The sequence below is a fragment of the Bos javanicus genome, chromosome 26 (assembly GCF_032452875.1).
Source record: "Bos javanicus breed banteng chromosome 26, ARS-OSU_banteng_1.0, whole genome shotgun sequence".
Classification (NCBI taxonomy): domain Eukaryota; kingdom Metazoa; phylum Chordata; class Mammalia; order Artiodactyla; family Bovidae; genus Bos; species Bos javanicus.
The window spans coordinates 15,181,594-15,194,915 of record NC_083893.1 but is presented as its reverse complement, the minus strand read 5'-3'; the positions used below and the strand labels follow the sequence as shown (position 1 = coordinate 15,194,915).

Sequence of the window (13,322 nt, the reverse complement as noted above, 5' to 3'; positions counted from 1 at the left end):
TCCCCTTGGGTTCAGGCTGAAGCTAGACTTCTACTGAAAGTACATATTTACATCTTGCCTGCCCTGTACTCCTCCCTGTCCCTTACCTAAGAGCACTCCTTCAGTAAATCCCCCTGCTTCAAGGGAACATGATTTAAGATCATCCCCTTACAAGTATGGTGCCTGGGACCCATTGATTCAGACTCTGCTGCTCTAGTTCCAAATATCCAGGAGGGAGGAGGGATTGGCTCAGGCTGAGCCAGCCCAGCTTCTGTTTTGGGCACTTAGATTGGGATTTAGGTGTTCAGTCATTTATGGCTGGGTATAAATGACCCAGTTGCATAGTACAGGGTAGATGAGGGGTACAGGGAGAGAGGGCAGCTCTCAGAAAAGTCAATTCCTGCAAGAGTGGACCTGACCACACGTCCTTCTTCTCAGTCTTTCTTGAATTTATACTCTCAGTCAGCCTCCTCATTCCTCACCTCCATCCCCATCTGCAACCCCAGATTCCAATCAGAGGGTTAGATTTTGAAAGGTAGCACCATGTAATGGAGAAAGGACTGGGCTGAGGGTCAGGAGGCCTGGGTTGTAACTTGCTTCACATCTGTGGGTCTCAGTTTCAAGGTAAATTAGACAGTTTCTTTGCTGACTTAAATAATCAATGCCTCTATTAAAGCAAATGGCCAGAATCTAGATCCAAAGTCTCTGCATCTCTGAAGTCAGCAGAGTGCCTGGCAGAGTCTGAACACCATTAACATATAGAAAACAGGAGGTAGCCTTTAGAAATGAAATGACAGTGAATTACATCAAGGCAATAAGGTAGAACACGACTCCAAAGCAGACAATATTCTGGGTGTGGGGCCCACTAGTAATAACTGGTACTCGTGTGCTCAGCTGCTTCAGTCGTGTCCGACTCTTTGCAACTCTGTGGACTGTAGCCTGCCAGGTTCCTCTGTCCAGAGGATTTCCCAGGCAAGAATACTGGAGTGGGTTGCCATTTCCTCTTCCAGGGGATCTTCCCAACCCAGGGATCGAACTCTTGTCTCCTGTGTCTCCTGCATTGCAGGTGGAGTCTTTACCGTTTTGTGCTGTTCTCTGCTAAGCACGTCATGTGCTATTCTGACTATTGCTGCTAAAAAGTCACTCCAAAACTTGGCTTTTTAAAATAATGATTTTATTATGCTCATAGATACTGTGGGTCAGGAATTTGGACAGAGCATCATAGGAATGGCTTGTCTCTGCTCCATGATTTCTGGATCTTCAGTTGAGAATATTTGCCAGTCTGTGGTGACTTGACAGCTGAGAGCTGATATCTTCGCTCACAAAAGTGGTGGCTGATGTGGCGGTTGGCTGAGACCTCATCTGGGGCTGTTGACCAAAGCTTGGGCTTCCTCAGAGTGGTGGCCTTGGGCTAATAGGACTTTGTATGCAGCAGCTCAGGCCTCCAAAAGAGATCCTCCCAGTTTCACAAGGCAGATGCTTCATTGTTTTTATGACTTCACTTCAAAAGTCAAACTGCATCATTTCTACTACATTTTATCAGTCACCAGGCCATCCAGATGGAAGGATCAAGAAATTAGGCATCATGTCTTGATGGGGTTAGGGCAAGGTTCTCATAGAGCATGTAGGATGGGAAATATCGTTGTGGCCATATTTGTAAAATTCAATTCACCATGTGTGCCTTGTTTCATTTAATCCTTCTGTTGTCCTTGGAGTAGGCATCGTTGTCCTTACAGATGAAGAAACTGAGGCTCAGCGAACTCATGTAACTTGCCTGTGGACAAAGCCAGTACGTGATAGGACAGGACTTAAACCCAATCTGTACCAAGCAGGTGTTCTCTAATAGAGGTGCATGCTAAGTTGCTTCAGTTGTGTTCAACTCTTAGCAACACCATGGGCTGTAGCCTGCCAGGCTCCTCTATCCATGGGATTCTCTAGGCAAGAATACTGGAGTGGGTTGGCATGCCCTCCTCCAGAGAATCTTCCTGACTCAGGGATCGAACCTGTGAGTCTTAAGTCTCCTGCACTGACAGGCATGTTCTTTACTACTAGCACCACCAGGGAAGCCCCCCCTAACATACATGTGCTGCTTATCGGACAAAGGAACAAAGAAAGTCAGACATTCGAAGGCCAGATCTCCCTATGTGCGGGATTGGGAGTGGGTGAGTCTTCTTCTCGTCCCCCCGTAACCCTGATGTCAGAGTTGATATCTTCCCCATGTGGTAAAGGAATTTGGTTCCTATGCATAACTCCCCAAGGTGTTGCTTCCCAGAGACTATGTAACTATTATGTGTACCTTTAATGCCTCAAGTTTGCCAGATACATGCTGCCAGAGTTGCTGTCTGTCCCACCTGCCCCTCTGGTCATTCAGCAAAAGAATCTGAGGAACAATAAGCCAGAGGAAGCTCTGATCCCCTCCATGAAGGCAGCACACAGAACCAAATCATGCCAAGAATATCTCCTCTGCCCCGATTCCCTTTTGAAATCATCTATTCCCTTTATGTTCGAACAAGGACCACTTCTTCCAGGAACTCATCTTGGACACTCCTATGATACTTAAAATCAGAATGTTTAGGTGATATTTGGCACTCACAGCTTATTCTGTAGTTTTTTGTGTCCTAATCACCCCGTTAGTCTTCTAAGGCCCCACAGGTCAAGGACTATGCTCTATTCCTCAGTTTTCCTCCCCAAACCACAGAAAAGACACCCCATGTAGGTACTCAGTAAATATGACTGATTAGACCAAAGGGCCTTGTGAAGTTTATTAGTAAGTTTATAACATGTGCATCTTCAAAAGTAGTTTTTGAGAACGTACTCTATCAAAGGCATCGTGCTAAGTGCTAACATACCATGTGATCCAGGAGCAGGAATTTAGAAAGTCGGATCTGAGCCTTGTGGGCACTCAGCAGGATGTCAGTAACGGGTCAGAACTGACATCTAGAAGCAAAGCATCCTTGGTCAGATTGAGGCCTTTGTAGCAGATACATCTGATGCAAGTGCTGTAGTTACAATCTCTGTCAGCTGTCAGGTGATTCGAGAGTCAGACATTTAGAAGTCCCTGAAGAAGGTTTTAAAAATCCAAAATCTTGAATTTAGCTTCTATAAATTCTCCAAATGATGTTTTTAGCTGGAGCTATCAGATAGGAAAGGATGGGCCTAACTGTCTAATTAGCCATCTTGTAACAGGCAAATTTGTCTACTCTTCTTCTATTGGTCACTATTTCACCCCAAAGTGTTCCCCAAAGCCATGCGCTTTAGAAACACGTTTGAATGTTCAAACTCAGCTGATCAACCTGATAATAAATGATAGGCAATCAATATGAATGTTCATCTTCAATCATTATTTACTATATAAATTCTCAATCCAAATATAACCCCACTGTATAAAACTCTTTACTCAATATACTATCACCAAGAATAAAATAACTCCTGTAAATAATTACCTTTGGGATATGAAAGAAAATGTAAACATTTTATTTGGCAGTTGTTTCTGAACACATGAATAAATAAATGGAAAAGTACATATTCATATTTCTTTTTGGAGTAACAGATACCATTAAACGCTTATTTACACATCTTCACTGCAAAGAACAGTTACACAATTCAGTTTTGTCTTATAAAAGGTAACTTCCCACACCACTGGACTGTACAGGTAAGGATGGAGATACGGGTAGTGCTTGGTTCTAGCAGTCTCAATGTGTGAAAGGCATTCATTTGCAAGTGTGAAAAGAAGAGTCATCATGCATTTGAGTTCATCCGGATCATGTACTGTAGAAAGTTACTGATGGCAGCCACAGAATTTGGTGTGTCATGCGCTTAAGTCAACTATGACATGTTTGTAAATCTGTGTGTTTCCCTTAAAACTGGAAGCAAAAAGAAAATTGCGTTTATTAATGGACACATGCGTGAATGATCTTGGTGCCTGAACATTTAATTCCTGAAATTTCACAAATTTGGCTTTCTCTGCATCCCAGTTATACACTTGAGTAAAGGAATAATCACTTCCAAGAATTGCATATTGATAGTTATTTATCTGAAGAGGCTGGAACACCATGGATCCTCGTGATGGCATCCTCTGAATATCCTGAAATGAGGAGCCTCCCCATTTCATTACTTTGGAATCACCAATGAATCTTGTCAAGCAAATGTACACATCGCCTTTCACTGAGAAGTGCTTAACGGCATATACATCCTCCATGTTAGGGATGTCAGTTTGGTTAGTGAATAATTGTATTGCTTTGTTCCACTGATAAATGACAGGACGCTGGGAACTACTGGACAGTATTAAATGAGGCGTTCTGAGAGTCTGAGGTGTTCTGGCTATTTCTAGATATTCCACATCAGTATCCCTGTACCATGCATGTAAAGATTGATGGGAGTAGAATCCATTTCCGTTCCATTTATAAATGGTAGTGAAACCAGCTTTTGAACTGTCAGCCACAACGAAGTACCAGTTGTTTTCAATCTTGAATGTTTCAATGTCATTGGGTTTTCGGATTTTGAGGATTTCAATATCCTGGATTTTTATGAATTTATTTGCAAAGCTGTCTCGCTTATAGATGTGAGAGCCGCCAAACAGCTGGGCCACAATGACATAGAGCTGAGTTTCAATGACTATAGGCTTGCACACTACCGTGGACGTGCCTGGGAAAGACAAATGAGAGATTAGGAGGATGGCTGTCCTCTTTTAGAGCTGTTAATACACAGGCTGAGACCATGCAGCTGCCACCAAAACCTTGTTTCAGCCTGAAATAAGAGATTTCTTTGGTTGTTTAGGCAAAGTCAGTTTTTTAATCAGGCCCAGTGGCAACAAGACGGTGCCTTTTTGCCTCATGGGGCCTTGTTACCAACAACAGAGTTGTCTTGTCACATCCAATGTGTACTAGACATTCAGGACACATGGCTAAAGCCTGAGTTTTCCCTCTCACTTCTTCTTCTTCATTGTCTTTAATTTTTAAAAGAAAAATTTTGGCTGCACCACATGGCATGTGGGAGCTTAGTTCCCCCACCAGGGGTTGAACCTGTGCCCCATTCATTGTAAGTGTGGAGTCTTAACCACTGAACTGCCAGGGAAGACGCCCAGTGAAGTCCCTCTTCTTTGTCTTTTTTTTTTTTTTTTGGCCAAGCCACACATGAATCTAAGTTCCCTCAACCAGGGATTGAACAGGGAAAGCAGTGAGTACTAACTACTGGACTGTCAGGGAGCTCCCTCTCCTCTCACTTCTTATAAAAAAGGATCATTGCTTTCCCTGATGTATCATGAGTTAGTCATAGTAATTCTAGTGGAAACTGCCATAAATCACCTACTTTATGCTTTGCCAGATCATCGAATTAAATTTCCCACCAATCTTAAAAGATAAATATTATTATTACCCTTCCCTTTGCAGGTGAGCAGGCTGAAAGTCAGAGAGGTTCGATGCTGCTAGAAGGCAGAGTTGGGATTCGAGCCCAAGGCTACCAGTGTCCCTATGCTTTTAACTTAACCAAGGGTGAGGAGTTAGCTGTACTGGGGCTTCCACCTTGGGTTTGGATTCCACAAGGTTCTAGGACAACCTCAAGGCCAAGTCTTGAGCAGTGGCCTGGGCAGCTCATGGCTATCTTCAATTGCTGTGTTCTCTGTAATGAATGGCTTCTGGCTCTAGAATCGATTAACTTTCCCCTAAGAAAAGACGGGTGTCACTTGGGATTTTTCTGAAGCTTTAGGTCACTAGTGGCAGAAGAGAAAGAAGAAGAATCCTTAAGAAAAGTGAAAGAGGGGTACAGTCATGGGCGATGCTCCTGAAAGTTACTTTGGGAAATCTCAGAAAACTACATGGGGGTCTGTCAGAAGCCTAGCTCAGTATCCTTTGTTAAGAGTTTAAGTTATCAATAGATTCTGATCTTCTAGAGGGAGGTTGGTTCTTGGAAGCCCAAAGAGAGCAAGGCAGATCTAGCCCCAGGCTTTTTCTAACTGCTGCTCTAAGGGCTTTGAGGTAATAAGTTCCGCATCAACTCTTTTGGCTGCATGCATAGGCAAAATTATTCTATTTATGACCCTTTTCAAGACTCAGCTGATTCTGTGACCTTTAGAAAATCTCTTCTCTGGGATTCAGTTTTCCCTACTATACAATGAAAGTTGGAACTAGATTAGAGATGGCTGCTGCTGCTGCTGCTGCCAAGTCGCTTCAGTCGTGTCCGACTCTGTGCGACCCCATAGACAGCAGCCCACCAGGCTCCCCCGTCCCTGGGATTCTCCAGGCAAGAACACTGGAGTGGGTTGCCATTTCCTTCTCCAATGCATGAAAGTGAAAAGTGAAAGTGAATTCACTCAGTCGGGTCCGACTCTTAGCGACCCCATGGACTGCAGCCTACCAGGCTCCTCCGTCCATGGGATGGGGTGCCATCGCCTTTTCCTTAGAGATGGCTACTAGTTTTCAATCATGTACCAATGTCGACTGACTGATTGGAACTCCCTGGAGAACTGTATTAAGAAGGATTCTATCCTCTGCAAGAAAGAACATCATGCTAGATTAACAATGTCTGTATGGGGTGAGGGAGGGGATAGTGACTGCATATATGACATATATTCATCATCCTGGACTAGATGATGTCATCTGGAAGTCTGCAAATATATGACTCATTTTTCTTTCAAGTGCTTATCTAAAGATTCATTCATAGCAATTGAGAGACTGTACACATGTTGGAGAAGGCAATGGCACCCCACTCCAGTACTCTTGCCTGGAAAATCCCATGGACGGAGGAGCCTGGTAGGCTGCAGTCCACGGGGTCGCTAGGAGTCGGACACGACTGAGCAACTTCACTTTCACTTTTCACTTTCATGCATTGGAGAAGGAAATGGCAACCCACTCCAGTGTTCTTGCCTGGAGAATCCCAGGGACGGGGGGAGTCTGGTGGGCTGCTGTCTATGGGGTCGCACAGAGTCGGACACAACTGAATCGACTTAGCAGCAGCAGCAGCACACATGTAAGAAGCTGGTTTAGATTGCACAAAGCCCTGCTGCAATCCACTAGAGAACTGAGGGGGCTTCAGGAGAAAGGGAAGCATAGCCTTCCTCCTTGAGAAGGAAAGAGGACTCTAGGAGGGTCTCAGTTTGGAGGGGATTCAGTTATCTGGGCACCTCAGTCTTAGGCAAGACCCAAACCTGTCCTGATCCTTTGAGCAATAGGGTTGATGACTGCCAACAAAATCTAGTTATAACTACCCCGGCCCTGTCAAGTGGAAACCTTCTATGGGGATGTGGGAGTGCTCTCAGAAGCAAGTTTAAGGGTGTTAGAAGCTAATGCTGATGTGAAGGTGATTTCAGAGGGAGCCTCATGTTCTAATTTATGACTTAAACACTTAAAAGTTGTTGAAATGAGGAAGAAACTTAAGAGGTGACCTAAGTAAAAGTTTTCATGGGAAAAAAAAAAAAAAGATTTCCATCATTAAATTAAATGCAAAAAATATTAGAAAGAGGTTTATGTCCTCACTGCAGGATTTCTCAGAGCCTCTAACGTGTGTTATTATGAATCTCCAAGAGGGAGATATGGGTCCCAAATTTACTGGACGATAAAACACTTATGTCTCAAGTCATACATGAACATTTTGCAGAAGTAATGTTTTTGCAATAAAGTTTGAGATTTCATCAGTCTAAAATAAACTCATTCTGTGGTTAAAAAAATGGACCCAGTGAGAGTGTGGCTTAACTAGTTTGTTTGTGGCAGAACCTAGATAGAACTCATAATTCTTAATCCAGTACTTTTTCTTTCAAGAAAAATAACCCACTTTTTATTGCATATTTACTAAGATAGGTCCTATGCTAAGTTTCCTGAACATATGCTCTCGTTATTTTATAACAGCCCTGCAAGTTAAGTATTAGTATTACCATTTTACAACTGAGGAAATTAAGCTTTAGGGAACAATCTCAAATGGTAGATTTAGGATTCAAATGATTCTAAACCTGGTAACTGGTAGAGAACTGCCTAACGTTCTGGAGACACAGGATTGATCCCTGGATCGGGAAGATCTCCTGCAGAAGGAAACGGCAACCCACACCAGTATTCTTGCTTGGAAAATCCTATGGACAGAGGAGCCTGGTGGGCTACAGTCCATGGGGTCGCAGGGGCTGGACACGATTTAGTGACTAAACCACAAACCTGCCCAAAGCATTCCCTGATACCACTCATCTTTTCCTTTTGCCCTTGACCCAAGCAGTTTAACTTTCCATTCAAAATACAATCAGCCTTTTCATACCTGTGATGTTGTCATAATTCCGGAAGGTCTTTTCTACATGGTCCCATTCAAGGAAAATGCACTTTCCAGTAAAAGGCTGAGCGATGACGACATACTCATCGTTCATATAAGAAAAAGTGTCTATGGACAGTGATTGATAAGGCAGGTCTTGAGACTTTGCAAACTCTGTAAAAATTGAAAATGATGATTAGTAGCTGTGCTAATGCCTCATTCGTTGGCTAGATCTCAAATGTCCATAAGAAATACTTTTATTCTAGAGAAACAGTGAAATGGCAATTTTACTTTGCTTTTAAACACATGAAGTTTTAATGGTTCATAATATCTTTAAATTGCTCAGTTGGTTTTTAATGTATAAAAAATGTCAGTTCCTGCATATGTAAAAAAAAAATGTAACCCTTAATTTTACAAGATGGAATAATTTGGAATACATTACCTGTAATGATGCAATCAAAATCCTTGGAGGAAAGACTATTGATTTTGCGCTTCTTGTATTCTGGAGGGCCTTCACAATAGATGTCTTCGACAGTTGCATTGGTGTGGCTTAGCCATTCCACCAGCCACTTCAGTTTACAGTCACAATTAAATGAATTACCTCTCAGGTCACTGAAAGACAAACTTCAGCTGCTTTTGATATACAAGGGTCCTTCCTTCACAGGCATGACTCTTACCATAGCAATTATGTGAGCAGGATGCTCTCACCTGGTTTTATATCATGCCTCATAATCTACCTTGAACCTGTCTGATCATTCACTTTGGGCTCAGAGAGGACCACAGTGCACCCTTGCAAGCCACTCCAGTCAATGGAACCTCATAACTTACTCCCTCTTGGATTCAAAGGTAGTTCAGTCTAGAGCTGTGCTGTCTATAGGAATACAATGTGAACCACATATGTAGTTTAAAAATTTTCTAAGGACACATTAAAAAAGTAAAAAGAAACAGATGAAATTATTTTTGATATCATATGTTATGTAACCCAATACAGAATTTTATCATTTTGACATATAGTAATATAAAAATTACTTATGAGATATTTTGCATGCTTTTTCTATATTAAGTCTCTGTGGAGTCTAATGTGTATTTTATGCTTACAGTATATCTCAATTTGGATAATAAAATTTCAGCAGAAGTTCCTGATTTGTGTTTAGATTTAATAAAATTCACAGTTGAAAAAAAAAAGATTCATACACCCAAATTGTTCCAAGCATACTTAAAAGTTTTCCAATAATTGAACAGAAAAATCAGTTCTTAAATTTAGTTTTTTATTTTATTATTTTTTTAAAACTAAGTAAAATTTAAAATTCAGTTCCTCAGTCACACTAGGATCACATTTTAAGTGTGCAGCCACCATACTGGGCAACACAGGTTCTAAAACACAGAATGTAGTGACTGTTGGACTATATTTAATTAAATCAAGTGAGCTATTTGCTTTTCTTCTTCCTCACAGATGTAATTAATCCTGATCCTATTCCATGGTCTTCAAATTCAATTTTAATAGGAAATGACTTAGATACAGCCGAGTTAATGCAGACATACAATAGCTCATGCCCGTAATAAACTGCACAGCACAAATAGTTTAAATTTCCAAACTCATCAGTTCTGTTTATTTGCATTGTTTCTGTTCAGAAACCCAATCTCTTTCCTAAAACTCGTCTCTGTCACATAGAATTCCTAAGATAGGTATTGTCTACTTTTCACACAGCACAAGAATAATTTTTGTGTTGGAGCACTTAAAAATGTGTTTTAAGGAATAAAGAAAACCAAGAAATCTACTAAAAGGCATATTGGCGTGGATCCTTGCACTTCTTAAATAATTCTTGATTTGGGCATATCAAGGTAGGCCAAACCCATGATAAGATTCCTTGGAGAAACTGAGCCCATTTCAAGTGATTTTTCTTTTGCTAGAGTGGGGTTTAGACTGACATAAGGTTGGGCCAGAGGGTCTCCAAATAAGCTATATCCCCAAGTCTGCCATGGAGTTATCTAACTTGCAAGACATTCGCAGGACTGACTTCATATCCCAAGACTACTCTGACCCAGAAATAATGAGTGTCAACTTTTCTGATCTATTGTAAACCAGAATGGATAACTGTGGTCTGTCCAAGACTCTGAAGTGTCCTGATTCTGACACTCTCTTGGAAATAAACCATCTTTTAGGAATTGGGGTAATTGACATGGAGGAGGGGCTGGGGGAGTACTACAAGGAACAAAGAAAGTTTTTCACTAGCTAGCTGATTTGATGTTAAATACTGGGTTTAGGAGAGAATACTTGACTCAAATTTTGTTGGAGAAAAGTTGTTTTGAATATATATTCTATAGCAAAGGACCTGATAAATATGAACTCTTGTTTTCACACGTCTTTTGTTTGTTCCTATGTTCTACCTTGCGGCATTTAAATACCTTTCTAATGTTTTGGAAGGCATTTATTGAAGCTAAATTGCTTTTGAGACGGTTAGGCATACATTACTTGCTTTGCTTACTGCAAAATATACAAATTCCTTACAAAGATCTTTCACTCTGAGGCTTAAAAGTCAAAGTTTGAAAGCTCTTTTGTTTGAAAAAGGGTCAAAAATAATTAAGTTCATTCCCTTCCTGGGGCTTAAGCCAAATTCCTGGGGATTAAGCCTAGGGTTGTTGTTCAGTCTAATGAGAGAAAAGGCAAACTTTCCTCCCTTCCCCCACTTCCTGCTCCGTTTCTCTGTTGACTGACCAACCCATGGGTGTAACCTTTCATCTTTTTTCTGTCAGTTACCCAGACTTCTTTGTGTTTTTCCTTTGTAGCCCCATTTCCTGAACCCCGTGAGAAAAAAAAAAAAGGCTTCTTGAAGTTTCTATCTAGCTCTCCTCTTCCCCGTCTCCCCCCAAAGTCCCTTGTCATCAGTCCCTCCCATAAAGACACACACTTTATCAAAGGAAAGCTTACGGTTATGTTTTCAAACTATAGTGGAGGAAACCCTAGGAGACTCAAACAGTAGTCCAACTAAATTCAAAATTTAAGACAAATTAAAATTTTAAATTTCTCATTTAATTTAAAGCCAATTAAAAATTTTAATAATCAACACCAGACATCTTTGTTAACTACTGCAAATTAATTAACTAATCAGTGATTTCTTAGGTCCTCTTACACATTTGTTAAAGAATCCAGGCCTTTGAAAATATCTTTTGGGAGAGTCTGGAGATTGTTGTTTGCAAGGCTCCTGGGAAGAAAAAAAAAAAGAGTGACGTAAACCGTAGTCATAAATAAAATAAATAAATGCATTTATGGCCCTTTTTGTATTATGGTACTAAACAAAATGAACAAGGAAACACTCCAAAATACCAGTAACAAAATAATGCCCGGGCATCGGTCTTTCTATTTAGCACTGAGTGAGCCTCACACTCTCAGACAACTAAGGGTTGTCTTCCCATGTCTGTAGTCTCCATGCATTCTCCCCTCACACTCAGGCCACCCTTACCCTCCTTCCCTCCCCGCGCTCGCTCCAGGAGCAGCTCAACCACCAGCTCTTAGAACCCACAGCTCTCAAACTTGGAGGCCTGTCTAACTACCCCCGACTCCAGCCCACTCTTTCTTCCTGTTCTTTTTCTACATTTTTTTTTTCCTTTTTAGCTCCATTCATTCAGGCCTCCTTAGAAAATAGCTTCCTCATAAATATCCACCTATCCAATCATCCATTCATCCTGTTGAATCATCTCCTTTTTTCCCTTCTTCCAGTTCTTTCTCTATTATCACAAGAATTGTTTTCTCCTTCTCTATTTGTTCTTCCACGTATTGCTAAAATGATTCTGATTCTAATCAAGAGTAACGAGTAGGAAACAGTCCTGATACTATCCAGGAAAAGGTCACGTGTCCACACTGCAGAAATGTGCACGTAACCGGGAGCAGATACTGTATAACCAGGAAGGGTGACCCGGGACTGGTGTTTTGTATTTAATCAGCACTATACATATACTTGCATTTCTCGGGTGGCTCAGTGGGTAAAGAACCCACCTGCCAGTGCAGGAGGCTCAGGTTCAATCCCTGGGTCAGGAAGATCCCCTAGAGGAGGGCATGGCAACCCACTCTAGTATTCTTACATGAAGAATCCCATGGACAGGGGAGCCTGGCGGGCTACAGTTTATAGGGTCACAAAGAGTTGAACTGAAGCGACTGAGCATGCATACATACATATACATGTTATATACTTTCCTTAGAAGCGGTTTTAATTTTCACAATAAAAATTGAAAACTGAAACAAAGGAGCCTATGCTGTCGGCCTCCAAAGCTCTTGAAAATTCTCTCAAATTGATCTTAAAACACTCTCAAGAGTCTTCTGTTTCTACCTATTCTAATTAGTACGAGATTTCTCAAGTGCAAGCATTAAAGACATTTAAAACCTATTTTTAAGTTAATTATGTTGTTTTTCTGAGTTTTGGAAATTACCGCTAGACTGGATTAGAAAACTTTTTCAATGAACTTTGGCACAGAAGAAAGGGAACTGAATCAGAAGGTTCCAGCCTCAGTGACAGTCCATTTCGTGATGAAGGGCATAGCTTTGGAGTCATTCTGAGCTGTCTGAATCCTGACTCCACTATTTACTGGCTGTGTGACTTTGGTTACGTACCTTCTCTGCAACTCAGTTTTTTCATTTTTAAGTGGATGTAATAATACCTCATATTATAAGAGTGTTAAAAAAAATGTGGTAACTCAGGATGGTAGCTGGTATGTGGACTGCTTTCGTGTGAACATTGCCCCAAAACAGCATTTAGAAAACTGACCATACAAGTGAATTGCTGTGACTGTCTCCCTACATCAGATCCGATCAGATCAGTCGCTTAGTACGACTCTTTGCGACCCCATGAATCGCAGCACGCCAGGCCTCCCTGTCCATCACCAACTCCTGGAGTTCACTCAGACTCACGTCCATCGAGTCGGTGATGCCATCCAGCCATCTCATCCTCTGTCGTCCCCTTCTCCTCCTGCCCCCAATCCCTCCCAGCATCAGAGTCTTTTCCAATGAGTCAACTCTTCGCATGAGGTGGCCACAGTACTGGAGTTTCAGCTTTAGCATCATTCCTTCCAAAGAAATCCCAGGGCTGACCTCCTTCACAATGGACTGGTTGGATCTCCTTGCAGTC

General features: G+C 41.5%; 1 protein-coding gene across 3 annotated transcripts in view; it reads right to left on the bottom strand.

Moving 5' to 3' along the window:
• Positions 1-1,145: 1,145 nt before the first annotated feature.
• The window catches only part of LGI1 (leucine rich glioma inactivated 1), a 42,612-nt gene continuing 30,435 nt past the window's right edge, over positions 1,146-13,322 (bottom strand). For 2 of the 3 annotated variants that reach the window (XM_061402831.1, XM_061402832.1), the window contains 4 exons: positions 11,334-11,405; positions 8,645-8,814; positions 8,212-8,376; positions 3,431-4,623 (listed from right to left, as the gene is read on the bottom strand). In XM_061402831.1, the coding sequence (XP_061258815.1) occupies positions 3,788-4,623; positions 8,212-8,376; positions 8,645-8,814; positions 11,334-11,405 (1,243 nt within the window). In that variant the 3' untranslated portion in view covers positions 3,431-3,787. Of the gene's footprint in view, positions 1,754-3,430; positions 4,624-8,211; positions 8,377-8,644; positions 8,815-11,333; positions 11,406-13,322 lie in introns of those variants that run through there. The other variant, XM_061402833.1, reaches the window with a different exon arrangement.